At 38.9% G+C, this 20,294-nt stretch overlaps 2 protein-coding genes across 2 annotated transcripts in view; one reads left to right on the top strand and one right to left on the bottom strand.

Moving 5' to 3' along the window:
- kcnd3 (potassium voltage-gated channel, Shal-related subfamily, member 3) overlaps positions 1 to 5,750 on the top strand; it is a 165,823-nt gene extending 160,073 nt beyond the window's left edge. Inside the window, 4 exon segments of the mRNA XM_036578721.1 lie at positions 1,080 to 1,112; positions 1,341 to 1,433; positions 3,677 to 3,933; positions 4,689 to 5,750. Coding sequence (XP_036434614.1) covers positions 1,080 to 1,112; positions 1,341 to 1,433; positions 3,677 to 3,933; positions 4,689 to 4,875 — 570 coding nt within the window. The 3' untranslated portion in view covers positions 4,876 to 5,750.
- A 9,435-nt stretch (positions 5,751 to 15,185) lies between these two features.
- Positions 15,186 to 17,990, bottom strand: LOC118814062 (D(4) dopamine receptor-like). Its single transcript, XM_036579726.1, has 2 exons — positions 16,995 to 17,990; positions 15,186 to 15,329 (listed from the first exon to the last, which is right to left on the bottom strand). Exons 1-2 carry the CDS (start codon positions 17,988 to 17,990, stop codon positions 15,186 to 15,188), a joined length of 1,140 nt encoding a protein of 379 aa, XP_036435619.1.
- Positions 17,991 to 20,294: the final 2,304 nt, after the last annotated feature.

Genomic DNA, 20,294 nt, shown 5'->3' on the forward strand with positions numbered 1-20,294 from the left:
AAAATAAAATTTGTAGTAGTAAATAATTTGCATTGTAGAAATTGCAACCCCAGGTTCCTATCACCACCACTGTAATAAGAGTCGGTAGATTTCTCTACAATGAACCTTGTCACATCAAAACACTCTAAATGACCTTGTTTACATCTAAGCAATTGAAGTATGCATACTTTACATGGGCCACACTCAATAACAGTAACAAAAACGGTGCATGGCTGTATCTGTTTCTAAGTTTTGTTAATACCTTATCTTGAGGCTGTTTCAAACAGGACTACTATTACTGCCAATTACAGTTAATGGTTATGGGATTATTACTGTAAAAAACTAAATACATTGCAGATTCACAGATATTGCAGGTTATGATACTGAGTAATTTAATTTATAATTACTCTTATGATTAATAACTAGATAATAGGCCAACAGTTTAAGGGGTTAATGGCTAAAAGCTAGTGCCTGTATTAGTATTCACAGTACTTGAACCAGATTATTAAATGTGAGTGTATAGAGTGTTTTGTGCTCATGACACACACCTGTACACCAGCCCACCTGTACTGCTCAGCTAGCTACCGTCTCTCTCTCTCCCTCTCTATTCCCCCCGTCTCTCTGCCCACTCACGGCTCACTGACTCACTGCTGTTATTTTGGTACGTTCTCAGTTGAAGCCGAGGCGGTATGGAAATGGAAGAGAGCACAGGGTTGTGTGTGTATATTTGTGACCACAGGGCTCAGAGCCCGTACCCCGTGCAGTAACTCACCGGCCTGTAGATGTGTACAGCCGGTGTGGCATTAGCAAGCGCTCCGGTGTGTTTTGAAGGCCAAATGAAGTGCAATAGCTCAGCTGAGCGTTAATGTCAAACAGTGGTCTAATTTACTGCCTCTGTTGCTGCCTGTTGAAGGCCCGGTGCGTGTTTAAACTCACACACTGTTCCGCGGCCTGTTTGCTCTCAGTCCTGTCACGTGTATAACTGCACTGCCGGGACCTCAGTGTTACATAATAGTATTCCTGGAAGGAGCCAGGCCTTCCAAAAGCAGTAAACCTCTCTCTCCATGTTTTTGTCTCCCTCTCCCACCCCACAACTACAGCAACTACCTTACAGGATGAAACTCTCAGATCAGGTACTGAGACAGAAAATACATACACACATCTTTCTCTGTCTCTCTGTCTCTCTCTCTCTCTCTCTCTCTCAGTCTGTCAATCTTTCTTCTGTCTATGTGTCTAACACGTGATCATTTTTGAATGATGTAGTAATTAACCTGTATTTTATGTTTCTGTTTCCTTTCCTCTGTGTTTTTCCCCACTTTCCCCTCTCTTTGCAATGCGTGTGTGCATTCACTCTGTTGCAGGGCTCCACAGGTGAAGAGCGGCATCTGAATAAAACGACTTCACTAATAGAGAGCCAACACCACCACCTACTGCACTGCCTGGAGAAAACCACGGTCAGAAATACACACACATATGCACATGTTCACCTTCTCAAAACAGGCTTCTCTTGAAGTTCTTGGGTGTTATACCTCCTCTTGATACTCAACATGAACAGTGATGTCAAAATGCTTGTAAACTGTACCTCATAGAAACTGAAATAGTTCCACACAGTTCTAGAATTTTTAGCGTTGATCTGCTGTTGCTTCAAAGGTTTGAACCTGTGTAAGTAGGTCAGCAATGGGAAAAAAACAGCATTTTAATCACTATTTCTCATTTTTATTAATATTAGGATGATTTGTGTAGTCTTAGATTTTGACATCTTGTGGTAGGCTTATTTAGTCTTTGTTTTCTGCCAAAAATGGTACCTTTTACTGGCTGACATTTCATCTCTAAATGTAATCATACGCTCACTCAATGTACATATAAACACCATTTGCCTTTATTACAGTTGCCTTGTCTCTGGACAGAAATACTTGTTGATTTTTCAGATCTGAAGCAAGAGTGGAGCTTGATTTTCTCCTCCCTCTCAAAGATGAAAGCTTGAAGTACTCTTTATCTGATGGTGATAGTTTTGGTGGTCTACCGGGTCTTGCACAGCTGCTAGGAGTCTTTTAATTATGTCTTAATCTGTGAACCCAAATCATTTTTTTTTAACTAATCATGTTTTTTTTCATGTATTGTCCTTTGTCTTACCCCTTTTTTATCCAAGTGGATTCTTTCATATTTTATGTCCTCAGAAAATGAAAAATGAATAGCTATACATGCATATAAAATGAGGCACATGGTGCACATACTGCTTTGCTCTGGTTTTCCTACACGATGTGGACATTTCGTCTCCTTACATTCTACTAAAACAAACACACTTTATGCAACATAGAAAATGGATATGCAAACATTTGAGGCTTTACACTTCACAGATAAACATGCCATCTTCGACTCTTACGTGCATTAACTCTTGCACACATCATGCAGATGTACATTGAACAGTGTGCTTTCTCCCTCCACATGTGATATTTTTACTCTGCTGATGCGAATACAGATTAGATTGTCCATCGTGGCATGCAGTACAGTGACCATGCATTATAAATAGAGATATGGAATATAGCTATCCATTATGAGTACAGATATATGGGACATGGAATTGCTCACTGAGTGATTTAACAGAGTGGAATAACAGAACTCCTCCTGCTCCTCGTCATGATGGAATGCCACTCAGTCTGTATGGAATTATTGCTCTTGCATAATGTGCTTTCCCAGTTTTCATGTTTACATAAGCACCCAATTTGCTTCTTCACATATTTGAGGGGAGTGCAAGAGTTCAATCTGCCACTGGAAAAGTCACAGTATAGTATATGAATGATATTCTAGTGCAGTGAAGCAAGTCATATAGGGGCTATGAGCAGGCACAGGGATTACAGGGCTGCACAGTGTGGACAAGATAATAGTATGCAATTATATTGCCAAGTATTATTATTGTGCCTTGCAATATATAGAAATCACATTGGTGAATCAGTAATGCGACATGGTCAGTGATTGGCTTGCGTTATTTTGGCCAAATAATTTACTCACAGCACACAGTATAAACATTATTAGTTACCTTAACATATTCTAGCCTTCTGCAATAACAGTATTGCAAAGGTTAATATTGTAATTATAATTAAAAACTATATTGTATAATCCTAAAGGGGACGTATTGATCATGATGATCAGAGACCACCCTTTCTTCAATTAATTTCCAGTTATTAAGTACTTAAAGTTCTTCATTTTTCAAGAGATCTTTCTGAAAAATCAGATATAAGATAATCCACTTGCATAAGGAAGATCAAAGTCAAAGGAAAGTAAGTATAAAAACAGAAGTTTATATACAAATAAAATGGGACTCCTAACAACCATGCAAGACCTGGTAGACCAAAACTGTCCCCATCACATAAACAGCACTTAAAGCTTTCATCTTTGAGAGAGAGGAGAAAATCAAGCTCCACTTGCTGCAGATCTGAAAATATCCACAGGTGTTTCTGTCTCAATGCTATGGGTCTGAAAGGATGTGCACCTGTCAAGAAATTGTTACTGAGAAAAGTTGTTGTTTGTTTTGTTTTGTTTTGTTTTTGTTTTTTCTTTACTTAGATTTCTCAGTGCTGAAAAAGCATGTTATTCATCCAAAGTGTTTCCCCTGATCCATCCAACCATTAAGCATACAGAGAAGTGAAGCTGTTTGCCACTCACTTTTCCCCCTCACTTTCTCTCTCTCTGTTTGTAGAACCATGAGTTTGTGGATGAGCAGCTGTTCGAGCAGAGTTATCTGGAGAGTGGTCTGCAGAGTTTTCCCTCACGGAGCCCCTCTCTCTCCAGCCGAGAGGGCATCACAGGGACCTGCTGCTCGCGAAGAGCAAAGAAGAGCAGTCAGCCCCCTAATGCAGCACACACACACTCTCACACACACCCACACAAACACAACCTGCAGGAGCTCAGCGCAATACATATCCAGTGCGGAGAGCAGCAGACCCTCAACACCAGGTAGTGCCCACACGCATACAGACATTCACTCAAAAGTTTGGACACTCCTGATTAAATGTATATTTTTCAGAACATTTTCATCTCTTTACATTTAAAATGTAAAACTTGGTGTCAAAATTAACAAATTAATAATGCATTAATGTGATAAATTATTAATGCTAGTCATTTTTAAACTCTGTTAAAACATTTTCCTAGTTTGATCCTTCGAGCCAGTATTCCTCTCTTCAGATAGAGCATTCAAATTGCAAGTTCCACGATGGCTCTCTTGATAAAAACAGAGGAGTTCATGTGAAATGTGCACTCACTCCTGAAAATAATGTTATTAAATTATTGAAAGTAATAAATCACATTCTGATGAAGCGATTAAATGCAATTAGTCATTGTTAACTATACAAATGAATGTGATTAATCGCGATTAATTATTTCAGTCATTTGCTAGCCTTAGTAAAATGATTTTATAAATGACCTCCCAATGAGTAAAACTTTCAGAAGTCACTGCTGAGCATATATAGAAGTTCATGCCTGCATGAAAAGCATGCAGAGATGCTCCTCATGATGCCGCTTGAGAAAATGCAGTGTTGTGTGCAAAGCTGCATTAAGGCCAAAATGCTATTTTAAATCATCTAAAATATGACATAGTTTTGTTTTGTGAATTGGTGTTTTTGACTTTTGACTGGTACTTTGTGTTCTATTGAAGACAATAGAAGTTACCCAATATACAAGACAATGAAGACAAGCTCTCTTTCTCTCCACAGTCGTTCCAGTCTCAACATGATGCCAGATGAATCGGCAGGTCTGAACTGTAAGAGCAGCAGTCAAGTTACCACGGCGATCATCAGCATCCCCACCCCACCTACTAACAACTCCCCCAGCAGCCCCGAGGCCCCCTCCAACCCTCCCTCCAACTCCAGTGCTGGTGTGGTGAAGGTCTCGGCGCTGTGATGGACAAGGCCAGAGAACCAATCGAAAGGCAGAACAGAGAAAGGGGAGGAGCACTCAGGATGAGAAAACTGTGGAGTAGCCTGCCCCCTAGTGGCAGAAAGACAGCACTGACTCTGACTCAGACTGAACAACCAACAACAAAGTGGGGTGAATGAGAACGGTGGAAGAAAGCATGTGTCTGTTTGTGTGAGAGAGAGATTATGAGAGCAGAAGAGCCATAAGAATCAATCCATCTCGAGGTTGATTAGATGAGGATGTCAAGAGTTACTCTGCATCAAGCACTTTTTCTTTTGTTTTGTTATTGTCTTGTATTGTGTCTTATTCTCCTTTTTTAAACCAGTGCAGGTTGCTTGTTAGGCTGCTTTCACAAGGACATTCTGGTATCTGTGGATTCTTCACGGGAGAAAGTAAAAAGATAAGGTCCACAGTGAGCTGGCCTTGTAGATCTTGGTTTTGTTCAGTGCTGGCATTAGCATCCATCTCAAGTGATCTGATCACAAATGGACAGTGGCTGTTTGCTCCTGGTGTTTCTTTGGGTCTTGAATGCATCTCCATTCACCACTTAAGACCAGGTTTCATGACAGGAGGAAGGGTGTCATGCACATTTAGTACGTCTGTCTCTCGCTGCATTTATCAGACAAAAAATATCTGAGAACCATGAACCATGAGAAATTCTGCTAAACAGTCTGCTAAAATCCTGTGAAATGGTTCACCTCTGTATGTACTGCCAAGTGTTCAGTGCCATCCAAACAGACTTGGAAACAGTCTTCTCAACATACTGTAAACTCCAGCCTTTCTACTTAACCTCTCTAACCAATTCAACCATTTGGACTAATTGAGCTGATTAGCGATGTTAATCTACAAACAGTATTAGCTAACTAGCTCAAATATGTGCCTCCAGGTACATTTAGAAACAGCGGGCATCATAATTATGCCAGGCTGTTAAATTTAGTAAAAACTCATGGCTGTGCAAACTGACTGACAAGTATATATAATAACCAATAATCCAGGCTACTACAATGTCATTGTCATGCAACAGTATACACTCTAATCTACAATACCAATTTGTACAAGCCTAATATTTTATATTTAAAGAGTGTTAAACTTGTACTCTTGGGCCCCTCATAGTGGCAGGGCCTCCCCCAACCCCCCTTCCCCTTAGAGACAGTCCTGGTCACATGCCTTTCTGACCGCCTCTGAAGGTGGTTTGAGTCATCAGACCACAACGCATGTCCAAGACACATTGGACTCCATTCTCACCTGTACTTAGCACTGTCCACTTACTAGTGTATCACCCAAGATGCATGCTAATGCCTAGCGATACATCTCTTCTCCATCTTTCTCACCAGTGACCTGACTGAAGGAAGCTCCACCTCAGACAGTCTCCTACTGACAGACGCATGATTACATCAGATTACATTTTTATTGATTGCAATGCATTTTTCTCACTGAAATCAATGGCAAGAGGTGCGTTTTTGACCGATACTAGAATGTCTTTGTGAATGCGGCCCTAATTAGATCACCTGTGATTGATTATTGTCTGGCAGGAAGATTTAAGATGTCGTTTTCAACTAAGAAGATCTGATTCATTTTGAGGATACTATTTTAAGGTGTTTTTTTTTATTTATCCATTTGTGTTGTTGTTGCTATCATCTATATATCAGTTAGCAGTTACAAGGACATCATATGCAGCCTTTCCAAATCCTTCACATCTTGTGATTATTTCACTTAATTCAGCTAAGCTCTAAAAAGACAATAAAAACAAAAATAGGGTTAGTGTGACAAAACGTAAAAGTTTTTACATTTTTTGTGTGAGTTTAAGAGAGATATAGAGTAGTGTGATGTGTTTAGGACCTTTCTGTGTGTGAGTGTGTGTCCGTGTGTGTGTGTGTGTGTGTGTGTGTGTGTGTGTGTGAGTCATATCCCCGTAAGCTCTCAGCGTGCGTCAGCCTGGAGCCTTTCACACAGTATGTGCCTCTCTTGGGGGAAGGAGCTTTTTTTTTTTCCTCTTCTCTAATCCACTTCCCCTCTCTCCTCTTGGGAAACTGTATTCTTCTTTGGGTCCAAGATGTTGGGCGGACATTACAGTGATACAGTGTTAATCTGCGAATTGTCAGTAATCACCTTGTATAACTGAACCAAAAAAAAAAGAAGAAATATGAAATATGAAGTATTCACACTATCTGTGACTATAAGCACAAGGCATTTGCTGAGAATTTGCGAGTAGGATATGTATTAAGCCTTGGTTTATTTGTGAATATTGTTAATAGGATCTTTTGTAATATTTGGCCATTGTTTGGCAAAAAAACCAGTGCAGCTGCCGCCCTTTGCCTCTCTCACTGTGGTCCAGTGCTGCCCGTCCCCTCGTGTCACCGAAACCACGCTTTCGATAGTTGTTTTGGTCCTCAATGTTGGTTTCTTTCCTGCTCAGTGAACATTTTATTGAAAAAAGTAAACCTTGTTAAGTGTGTGTGTGTATTCTACTTGCATAGAAACTTTTGGTGTTTGTCGCCCTTCAGCGTTGATTTTTTTCTCCTCTGAACACAGACTGTCGCTAACGAACTCAGCCGTGAGTCATTTGTTGCCATGGTGATGGCAGAAGCCAGAGTGAGTTTGCCTGACACTCCCATGGACCAGTCAGATCTCTTTTTTGTTGCTCCCTTTTTCTGTTTCTGTTTCTTTGCCAATAAGATGGCTTTGCCAATAAGACTGTGTATGCGTATGTGTTGACAGTTTAGGGGGGGAACCACTGATCTGGTTCATGTTTAATGTTTCATACTCTTAAACTCAAATGCTTCGAACGTGGTGTTATTTAAAGTGTTCAAAAGGATTGTTCATTTGTCTGAGGCATCTTGTACTGTGATGTCTGAGGTATCTTTGAGACCTAATTTCTAGTCAATGTTTATGTTTTTCCACCCAGGCTTGTGAGAAGGTGGCACATATGCATACAAAAGGTGGTAAATACAAACCTTAATTTCAGAAAAAGCTGGGACAGTGTGGGAAATCCTATTAAATATAGGATATAGTGATTAGTAAATTGTTTTTGACCTGTATTAAATTTAAAACTGCACAAAAACATATTTCATATCTTAAATTATGAACTTTATTGTTTTTTTTTATTATTATTTATATTTAGATATAAGATTATTGCAAGTTAGATGCCCGCAACACATTCCAAAGAAGTTGGGACAGGAGCATGTTTACAACTGTGTTACATCACTTTACAATACTTAATAATTGTTGAAGACTAATTGATCTAGTGTCTAGTGCATTTTTTGACATTCTTCCATTAGACAAGCTGCAAAACTGAACTTTTCTTATTTGGTCTAGAGACCACAAAAACCATTATTACCATAAGCAATCTGAAAGGTTGTCTGCTGTGCATCAGTCCTTTTCAGATGAGTTTGAGCCCAGAGAAGTCGGCAGCGTTTCTGTACATTGTTGACAAATGGCTTTCACTGTGAATAGCACAGATTTAACTTGCATTTATGGAAAAACAACAAACCATGTTCACTGACAACCATTTGTCAAAGTCCCATGTAGTGATATCCATCACAGGCGCATGCCGGTTCTTAATGCAGTGTTGCCTGAGGGATTGAATCTTTGTGAAAGCTTGTTGAAGAATGTTGTTCTTAAACTGTTGGATTATTCGCTGAGGCATTTTTTGATTTAATAAAGGATTCATTAAGGACTAGGCTTTTCTTGGGTGCTTATTATATAGCCAAGCATGATAGCGTCACATGCTTAAGATGTTTTTTTGAACACTTCACATGTTCCCAGTTTTAAATTGCCCTGTCCCAAGTTTTTGGAATGTGTTGTGAGCATCCTGTCTTGGCACTGTTTTCATTTAAATACAGATCTATATGGAGTCACTAATCACTGCTTTGTGTTTTTATTTGCCTTTCACATACTGTGCCAACTTTTTTTGGTGTTGAGGTTTGTAATATAAACATTAAGGTCCTGATAAAAAGTCCTGCTTTTTGCTATAAGAAAATTATTCATTTTTTGTTCATTATTTCTTTTTCTTTTCAAAATACAGAAGTAGACATTCCTCTTTATGCCACTGAGCACTGTACAGGTGTGGAAGTTAAAAAGTCAATCCTAAACACCTTGAAATTACCAAACTGTGTAAAAGACTGTTTCATTTTTGGAAGGCGGCTGTTTTGAAGGTACATTGTTTTCTCCTGACAGTGACGGTATAGTAGAAACACCAGCACACTGAGGAAGGGTTTTTACTTCAGGACTGTCATTGACCCAAGACCACTGGTTCCCTGTGTCTAACTAATGAGACTTATAATGTCTTACTGTACCAGACTGCAGAAAGGCACTAATGTGGATTTGTCCTTAACTTGACCAGCAGAGTGTGTCTTACCTTTCAGCAGGTGCTCGGGAGAGGGAAAGGCCTGGATGAGTGGTCAGTATCCAAGCGCTTTGAGATTTCATCTTCTATTCTCTTTGAGGTCTACACCAAATCCAGTTTAAGCCGAATCATGTGAGAGCATTATAGAGGGAAGTATTTTCCTATTCAGTACTTAACATTTCTCATTTTCAAGCATTCATCACCATTTAGTACATGTTTAGATGTTTGATTTGAATAAATGAGGTTTGTGGTCATTCATTTAGACATATATAGTTATTCCGCTTGAATTATTGCATTGGTTAGAAGATGTATTAAAAAGTTGAACATCTCTTATAACACAGCTTCAAAGTGTTAGGCTGTAATATTGTGTATATTATATCAGACACCTAATGTTATCAGTATTATGGGGAAAAAGCACATTATTAGCTCTTAGTAGAGGAATATCAGGGTGTCCATGCAACTCATTACCAAATGATTCACTTTGCTGTCTTTTATAAAGAAAATCTCGAAGATAAAAGGTTCATGACTTCCCATTTGACACCCTGTCTGTGTGCTGAGCTCTTACCACTAGTGTTCAGTTACACATACGGAAATAAAGCATTTGTTAAAGATATTTGCAGGCAGCTGTATAATACGGTTTGTAGGTTCTTTGGTGTATAAACACTTAATTTGCTCTCTCCACTCTAAGCAGTAAATTCATTATCACTTAAGGCAAGATACTACAGGTAAAAATAATGATTTTTTGGATAATCTATAACATTTCTTTACTTAAACTGTAATCATAAAAATTCTAAACGTGGGTTTTCTTTTGCAGTCTCCCAAGTTCTAGATATTAACCATTTAAATATTAGGTACAAATTCCAAAGTATTAGATAATTATTTTGGATGATGATGGTAAGTTCTACATCAGTTTTAACTTAACTACACTGAAAGGTTCAAGGTATTAATTGTGAGGTACAATCTCCAAAGTACTGAGTAGTTTAAATTGGGTAAAATGATGACTATAAGTGCCAAGTCTAACTAAATTACACTGAAATGACAGGTTCTTGCTGTTGAACTGATAAAGGACATAGTAAAATATCTCCTAATTATTTAAAGTAATAAGGTGGTCAGCACAAACATACTCTAAATGTCAATGTTTGAGAGTCAGTATTTTTCCACTCGGCATTGAAAAACATTGAAAAAACATTGCCAAGCTACTTTGTGTTTAATGTGAGACCAAATATTCTCTATAGGGTGTACATCTGGACTCTGACCAGCCATTATATTTTGGGCATGGCCCATGTTTTTGCCCAGAAGTGCACAACACATTCTACATCATTGTAAAGAACCATTTCACCATGTAAAGAACCATTTAAGTATGGGTCTTTAGTAAGCAACCCTTAAAGAACCATCTATTATAAGAGTTTAGTACTGTAGCATTTGTGCATCACACTTTCTTAATTAATACTTTGAACTTAAGGGACTGTAAAAGAAAGCGTTACAAAAACATGTTTAGTGAATTCATGTCACTCACGTCCAACTTTATTTTCCCAAAAGAACTTTAATGAAGGCTTAGCTCTGTCCACACTTACCACAATCACGCTCTGTTATATGTCACTGAAAAGCTTGTTTCCTGTAGAATCTAACTAGAATATCCAAATATGTCTGTTTCCTTTGTACTAATGACATTATTGACACAAATGCTGTATGTTTTCTGAGATCTCACTGGGTAAACTCAGTTTCTCTTTACATTCAGAACCGAAAATCTCAGCTTCTTATAAACCTGCATTCATGAAATTATACATGTTCATTCCAAACCTTATTCTCAAAGATATAACAGGAGGATTTCTGAAAATATCGCTCATAGTTAATTATATTTTAGATTTTGTACTACAAAAAAAATGAAAAATGTTACAGTAGCTCTTTCTTGATTATAAACAATAGGACAATAAGATTTCAGTAATCTGTTCAGGGAAATCTTTTCTCTGGAGCGCATCTTCTCAATGAAATATTTTAATTCTAACCTCATCTAAAGCCTTCTTTTTTAAATATGCAAATGGATGCATATTTAAAGTAGATAATGTCTCATTTGCATGCCTAGTATTTTTTGCAAATCTTCCAATTTAAATAATACTTAGGAAAAGATTAGTAATCAGCTGGCCAAAATTCATGGTAATATCTTTTGTTTAAAAAAAAACCCTTTCACCTGTAGTGTCTCGCCTTCAATAATAGAATACATATCCTTCTGGTCAGAGAGAGCAGGTTTATTCTGGTTCGTCTATATGCTCATTGATGGAGTGTGAATATCAGATAACATGCACTCTTAAAAATTAAGGTGCCAAAAAAAGAGTTCTTTGGACTGATGCTGTGAAAGACATTCCTTTACAGGACCACTTTTGTAGTTGAGATGTGTGAGTGTTAAGAACCTTTTTAAAGTTGAAAGAACCTTCATATAATGGAAAGGTTCTACACCAGTTATGGGTTTCTTATAGAGCTGTAGAGAACCATTTAGGAACCTTTATTTTTAAGAGTGTGGTTTTGTGTGATTTTTGGAAATAGTTTTTTTAATAAAACTCAAACTTTGCTAATTCTGATAATCTAACTGCGAGAAAATAGTTCAAATCTATGAGGAGTCATTGTGAATCTGTGAAAAACAAATGTTTTAAGCAGTTGAGAGGAAATAGGGCTAGAAATTGGTTATTACCATAATCCCTTGTCTGACAGAGGCAGTTAAATACTCCAGTTCTGCTGTGTTGAAGTGTAAGTACACTCCCTTCAAGTGACCAAAAGGGTTTGTTGTTCCACTCATGTTCCAAAGTTAAGATTTGTATTCGTCTGTCTGCCTCCCAGCTGTCGCTTTCCCTTCTCTTCATTGTCTCTGTTTTTATTGTGCTCTCTCTATTTTTGCTTTTGTTTGTATGGGATTATGACATGGTTCCGTTGACCCTACTTCTTTGCCTTCTCTGTCAGATGTTGAGTATAATTTAGGATTTTGTCTTGTCACAACTGTGAAGCGCCTGATAAATTATCTGTAACTGTCACAAACTCATTTGCTGTGTGTGCAATTCTTTAGTCTTCAGAAATCAGCGTTCTTACTTAGAAACAGCTTCACTTCAAACAATCATGCATCCGGAAATCTTCACTGGTTCATCAAAACTAAAGTATGAATAACTCACACAGTTTCTGGATCAATCAGGAAGTCCAAAATGTGTCACTGTATCAGAAAAGGACCACTTTACGTAGGTGTAAAAGAGTATTTGTGCTTAATTATCTAGAATATACAGCAATGTGAAAAAGTCCGAGGCCACCTTTCATTTATTTCATTTGCAATCAAAACATTAAATAGTTTTTCATTTTCCAACTAAAACAATATCAGTTTTTTCAGTATAAAGTGTCTACCTTTACCTTTAGAACAGCTTCCATTCTACTTGCAGAGATATTTTCCACACTCCTAAAGTTCAGTCTCAGAAGTTGGTTGCATTTTCTGCTTCTCACAGTCCAAATATCCTAAACACATTCAATGATGTTGAGGTCTGGACTGGACACATCCTTTCAGACCCATAGTGTTGAGTTGTCTTCTCACAGATGGACAGAAACACCTGTGGATTTTTTCAGATTTGAATCAAGAGTGGAGCTTGATTTTCTCCTCTCTCTCAAAGTTAATAATAATAATAATAATAATAATGGTGGCAGCTCAAAGTGCTTTACAGACAGGTGATAAAAATAGTTATACAAGAAATCATTAGTATTTATTTAGAATCAGAAGAAAATGAAAAGTGTGAAATTAGAAGATAAATACCACAAGACGTAGAGTTTTAATTACATGCTTTAAGTTCTGTTTATCTGATGGGGACAGTTTTGGTGGTCTACCAAGTCTTGCATGGTTGTTAGGAGTCCCATTTTCTTTACAACTTTCAATCCTTTTTTAATCCAGTTGTGGAAACTCCTGTTTTTATACTTACTTTCCTTTGCGTTTCCCCTTCCTTATGCAAGAGGATTCTCTTATATTCAGTGTCCTCAGAAGCATCTCCTGAAAAATGAATAACTTGTACTTAATGGTCGTTTGACTGGTCATTAAATCAATGAAGTTTGGTCCCTGACTTTTGCAAGACACTGTACATTAAGAAAGGGTTCTATATAGTACAAAATGTAACAATAGCGCAACTATTTTTAAAACGTGAGGACCATTTAGAGATTCAAATAGTATAGAACATTGTTCTACATGCACCTATTGCCTTTACTAAAGAAAACCCTGTCAGATGTTTGTGAGTGTTATTCAACCTAAAACAACCATTGTGCATCCAGTATTCCGAGCAGCACTGTTGGTTATTGGTTACCCATCTTTGTTTGCATTATTTAGCTCAATACCTAATGCAATGTGCTTTTTATAGTTTATTGACTTTTAATATTTTGTTTCATGTTTTCTTCACCACCATGCAGTGGCTTCTGTGACCAGTTCAGAAGTCACAGCTTAAGTTTGCAACCTAGGAATTCCTATTTTACAAGCAACAATGTAACATAGACTTTCTATAGACCTTTCAAACATTATAGTGGGCTAGTAATGGAGAACCAGACATGTGAAATCAACAATGAAAAACTCACAACAGGACATCTAATGTTCAAGATTTGGTGAATTTATAGCAGAAGCTTTTTTCTCTTTAATCACTGATAAATGTAAAAGTGGGAACAGCTGCCAAAGACTCAAAATGTGCTCTTCTTTCTGCAGCTACAGACTTTCAGCACCATTCTCTCTTCGAATAACTGCTGGTTATTTCTGAGTGTTACTTCTGGTTTCTGGTTCAAAGTGTTATTTCTGGTTACTTCGAGTGGAACAACCAAAACATGACAAGTTACTCAAACATTTCATTTCAGTTGGTATTTTATTGAAACTTTTTTTTTAATTTCTTATCATATCCCAGCACTTTAGATCCAGATTCGGTTTTGGAATAATCTCTTAATAACCTCAGATCTAAACCTTTAGCATCAGCAAAGATACAAAAGAGTTTAATGGGTGAACTTCAAAATATTTTAGAGACTTTACTAGTCATCTTCAAGTGATATATTTACATTGATTTAGTGTAAAAACAGTATTTAAATAGAATTTCTCTTTTCTTTCTCCATCATGGTATAAAAAATAACATTTCTAACCCAAACTTAAACCAGAACACTGGCAAAACTATAAAGCGCAGTGTGTGAAAACGTTTGAGTGTAATTCAAACCAGTACATCACAATGTAGACTTAAATATTTTCTTTCAGTACTAATGTTAAAGAAAACATTCCAGGTTACTTTTTAATTGTCCTAAATGTTATGTAATGCCAAATCTTTATATTGCTGCTATCAGAACAAAACCTCCTATCTCCATGTTTGTCATTTTTTAGTTTTTGACATATTTGGAAATGACTGTTATCCTTTACATTGTGTGTGAATTTCATGATGAATGGACCAAAAGAAACGGTCCAAAATGACTTGTCAAAAAGTCTGGTTCCATTGACTTACATTAAAAGTAAAGAAGGTTTTTTCCTTTTCCTGTAAAGTTACAATTTTGGAGATACGAGGTTTTGTTCTGACAACAGCAATATATTGGTCATAGTATTAACTGAAGAACAAGGAGAAAAGGAAATAAGAATATAAAGAGATGTAACACCTAATAAAAAATTGGGAGCCAAAATTTTCAGAATACATTACAAGTATAAAGAAGCAAAAAGAAGAAAGGGGTAGACTTCACATTACTGATGTCAATGACAGAATATAGAGTTTAAAGCAAGTAAATGAACAGAGTCACCATTTCATATAAATTCAGATCAAATAAAGTTATAATAAAGAATGATCCTCCAATCAGCTGTCAGTTTGTAAAGGGTGGGAGAACAATCCTCCAGTCAGCTGCAAGGTTGTGAAAAGTGAGAGAACATTCCTTCAGTCAGCTGTCAGTCTGTGAGTGTGTCAGAGGTCGACTGTGCAGTCAGTGCTCAGCAGTGCGGTTTGGTGCTGAAGAGTTTGTGCAGATGTGTGCGGAAGTGGCGCTGCAGAAGTGTGTAAATGAGCGGATCCACAGCAGCGGGAACACATGACACCACCGAGGCAGAGGAGTACAGACCACCCAGCAGCCCACCCTACATCCACATAGACATACATCGTTAAAACATCGCACTGTAGGAAAGAGGCAAGAAGAGAATACAGGAGCTCAAACCTACAAACTTCAGCCCTCATACGTTTAATTAAATCCACATTAAGTGCTACTTCTCAACAATCCACCCCTCAGCTCCTCCCTCACTCTTCCCTTCCACTTAACAAATGAAGACCACGTCTTATCAGAACCTTGACCACTTTGCTGGCTTCATCTGCAGCTCTTGCTAACCTGCACGTACAATGTCCTTGTTATGTGATGTTGCAGATTAACTCATTAAGGCAGTGGGGTTGTGAATTATGATTAGTGGCCCCCTTAGCACTTCTCTGCACATCCCCCATCACCACTCCCTCCATTGAAATCAGACGCATACCGGTATAAGTCAACATCGTTTATTCTCAGTGCTTTTTAAATACCAGAAACTCTTGAAAAGCTTCACTATGTTTTTCCATCCCAGTTTTTTTCTTTATTTTCATTTGTTAGGAACTAACTTAATAATGTACTCGCTCAGTATGAAGATTCCCCACAAGGGGGTGCTATTAGTGCTCAAATAGCTTTTGGTGCATTGCATCAGTGATGCTGTATGTTATTTCAAGACAACAATGACAACAAAGGAGTTAACAGGTTTTAAGGTTTTTCTAAGATGTGCCACCAGTTTATTATTTATTTCATAGTAGTAGTTCCCAATCCTGGTCCTGCAGTGCCACTGCTCTTAATATTTTAGAGTTTCTCCTGCTGCACGCACACCTGATTCTAACTAATGAACTGATTAAGCCCTTCCTGAGGTGAACTATGGTTTGAGCAGGGGGAACACCACAACCAGACAGTGAAACACCAGGACCAGGACTGAGAATCGGTTTAAGAGAGTGTTTCCCAGTGCTCTGGTCCTACAATGTGTCCTAGACCTAGATTGAGAAGCACTGCTGTAGACCAGACAATTAACATCTTGCAACATGTCTTAAAGGTGCAGTGTGTAAGGTTTAGGGGGATCTATTAGCAGAAATGGAATATAGTTACAAAACCATGTTTTTGTTAGTGTATAATTACCTGTAACTACAAATCATTGTATTTTCATTAGCTTAGAATGATCCTTTCATATCTACACAGGGAGGAGGTACTCTTCCAACAGAGACCACCATATTTCTACAGTAGCCCAGAACAGACCAACCAAACACTGGCTCTAGAAAGCACCTTTTGTGTTTTTTTTTACGTTGAAGCGGCTGTCAGTGCTGGCCAGCTATTTTATGCTGTGAGAAGATTGAAAACCCAAGTTTTGACAAATGGAGGACTTATTATACAGCGCAAGAAAAAGCAACATGTGAATCCTCTTTACTTAAAAGTGAAAAACCTGAAAAAGCAAAACAAATTTGGGGCAGGCAATGGCAGAAAACCTGACGGCCACCATAGGTTCTACTACACACTTAGAAAGGGAGGGGTGAGGGAAAGTTATTCAGTTGGTTGCAATCTGCAACTTCACCACTAGATGCCACTAAATCTTACACACCGCACCTTCAAAGCAAAGTAAATCTGCTGGGTGTGGTAAGCTGTCTGTCTGGAGCTCTACTTTCCTGCAGGTCAGCAGCTTTATTAAATCTGTGAAAATAACCTCTGTTGAACAGCATAAATAGTTCACATTTGTGGTGGTACTCACACAGCTTTGGGTGCAGTCTACAAACTCGTCGAGCACAAGGATCAGCACCAGCGGGAGCCAGAACAGGATGACCGCTATGATGATGTAGCCCAGGCGCTTGGCCAGCTTGCCCTCCAGCCTTTTCTTGCCCAGCTCTTTGGCTTTGGGAGTGAGGACGCACACGGCCCCTATTATCCTTGGTGGCGTGTCTGGCTCGTCCCACTGCGACCCTCCCTCCGCGCCTGCGCTGGACTCCGGCAGCCCTGCGGGCGCTGTCCATGGTGCTGAAGCAGCCAGGCTGGGCCAGCCTGAAGGGAGTTTCGCGATGGACGCTCTCGGCTGAACGCCCACGTCAAACACTCTACTGGCGTGTCGCCTCACCACGATGAAGATGCGAAGATAGTGGAAGGTTATGATAACGATACATACAGTCCAGATAGGGACCAGGACGCACGCGCCAAACGGGTCCGTGCGGAGCTTTGGTGAGTTTAGGTTGCGACACATCATGTAGGACGGAGGGTCTTCGCTCAGACTGAGGGAGAGAATTGCTATGAAGAAGGAGACCACCCAGACGAGAAGAATCCAGGTCCGGGTTCGCTCTGTCCTCCTCTGCGTCCTGAAGGGGAAGGCGATGGCTCGGTATCTCTCCACGCTTATGGCCACCAAACCGAGCAGCTGCGCGCAACTGCAGAGCGCGAAGGTGAACTGCTGCGTGGAGCAGAGCGGAGAGGCGCCCAGCAGCAGAGAGGCGAGAAACAGCGGGGAGTCCACCAAGCATCTCAGCAGGTCGCCCGCAGCTAAATTGACCAAGAGCGCGTTGTTGGCCGTCTGCAAAGTTTTGTTTCTGAGCACAAGCCAGCAGACGAGAAGGTTACTCGGCACCCCCACCAAAAAAGTGCAGCCGAGCAGGATGCAGTTCAGGGATAAGAATCGCGCGCTGCTCTGCTCGACTCTACATGGTCCAGTGGCGTTGGACGTCCAGCTGTGTCCCATCGCACACGCCGGATTACTCCACATGGCATAGTTATCAATAAGGCGCTCTTCTTAGCTTGGACCACTTTGGGTCATTTGCGTCAAAAGGGGACAGCCCACTGAGGTGACGTCAGCCCTGACTGGTCATCTCTCTATAATGTCTTAGATCTTGTTGAACTTCTCCTCGGCCGCAAACCAGTTAGTTCACTTGTATAAAGCGTTTTTTACACCTGGAGCTTTTACAGAAATGCAGGTCCAAGCAAGAAAACATGGAGATTAATTGGTGCCAAATTGAAATACAATCACTACAGCAGAGGCGTAGCCAAGGGGTGGGCAGGGGTGGCCAGTGTCAGCCTGGAATGAAGCATGGCCACGTTTCTGGCCACCCCAATTATGGCAAGTGAGACAGTCAGGCATCATCAGTAAAGCCTCAGTTACTCTTTATGGAGAAATCTGCCACCAGGGTAGTTACCAATCAGTTATGAGAGTCTGATGATGCAGGGCTTAATAATTAGCATATCCTGCTGTGATTGGCTAATGTACTCAGCAAACAGATAAGCGTATGTGCACTGGGTCCCTTCAGCAGTGCTGCTCTGAGAGCTACATTATGGAGTAGGCTATCCGATGGTAAGATGAGTTAGCTATAAATATTTAGTTAATTATAATCATTTATCATTCTAATTCCTTTTTACATTTAATTGTATGCATGTGTTGGTTACTTTATACAGTGATGAGCTTTCTAATCATTAGACTCAGATATAATCTGTAGTGAATGCAACCTAAATGAAGAATTTCTATTACCAGTCTATATGAAATGTTTTTCATGTTAATATTGTGCACTGAAACAAAGTGAAGCACTTAATTCACTTCACTCAAACTCATCATTTCCTCACGAACGACTAAAACACATTATATTACTACAGTTTTGTCCTGGAGTTTACTTTCGGCAGAAGTTGTATTGAGGTAATATTTTATTCATGTGGATGTGAAATGCAGTGCACACATGATATTACTTTCCCATAAGTGACATGCAGAATACATGCCACTTATTAAAAAACTTAAATTATATTGTTTTCACATTGTTTGGCCTAATAAATGACAAATACATGAAGATTTGCATTAAAAATGAAATGTTGAATAGATGTCGGAACTGAACACAATCCACCTTGAAATGTAGTAAAGGTACAGCCATACTGCTTTCCACTGTGCAGTAATATACACCGGTTTGCCTCATTAAAATGCAATCATAACAGTGAAAACTGTGAAATATAATGCACACATGGCCTTACTTTTCCATATGTGACGTGCAGAGTAAGTGCCAAAATGAAAAGCAAAACCCCCATTACAGTGTTTTTACATCGCTTGACTTCTTTTGTGAAATGCATCCAAAACAGTGAAATGCAATGCACACAAGAGACTGCATTTAAACAGTAATACAAGAATAACATGCCAAAATGAAAGGTAAATGATCTGTTACACTGATTTAGCATTGTTTGGAGTACTGCACAGTGAAAAGCAATAGCTCTGCCTGCATTACATTTAAAGGCAGATTGTGTTCAATTCTCACATGAATCCAGCGTTTCATTTTTAAAGCAAATTTTCATGCATTGTTTTTTTCAGTAAAGAGTTCAAGCAATGTGAAAACAATGTATTCTGTACGTCTCTATGGAAAAGTAGTGTCATGATCTTCTAATGCAGTGATGCTGTATTCTCCAGTGGATGTAATACCTTCATCTTAAGGTAAAAACCGGTAAACTCACTTGGGACTACTTTACTGCTCTGAGTACAGTCTCTGAGGTGGAGGAACACAGGTAACTGATGCTAGTACAACCAAAATGCTATCACACCAAAATCTTTGGTCAGTGTATAAAAACAGTTCTAATTTGCACAAGGCAGTGACGTTGAACTGTTAATACTGCTTTAGGGTGTATGGGACTATTGAATAAAATAAATAAGTAAATAATTACACCCTCCATTTGGAGAGCCCACTGTAGATGCTCACCTTGTCTTTAAATAACACTGAAATAATTACATATCACATGCAACCAAACTTTATGTTGAAAGATATATTCTATTACATCTAACCCTGAACCTAACCTTAACATTGTCAATCAACATGATTAACCATCAGACAGTTTGACAGCAATGAAATCATCTGCTGATTATCTATAAGGGACTCTTCAAATAAAATGTGACCCCCCACCACACACACACACACACACGCACACCTATTTCACACCCCATGTATATTTTATCCAGAAACAAAGTATTTTAAAAAATGTCTTGAGAAAACAAAAACACGCTGGAATATCTCTTTTACTAGAAAGGGCACTGCGGTCAAGCAGAGTT

The sequence above is a fragment of the Colossoma macropomum genome, unplaced genomic scaffold, assembly GCF_904425465.1.
Source record: "Colossoma macropomum unplaced genomic scaffold, Colossoma_macropomum, whole genome shotgun sequence".
NCBI lineage: Eukaryota > Metazoa > Chordata > Actinopteri > Characiformes > Serrasalmidae > Colossoma > Colossoma macropomum.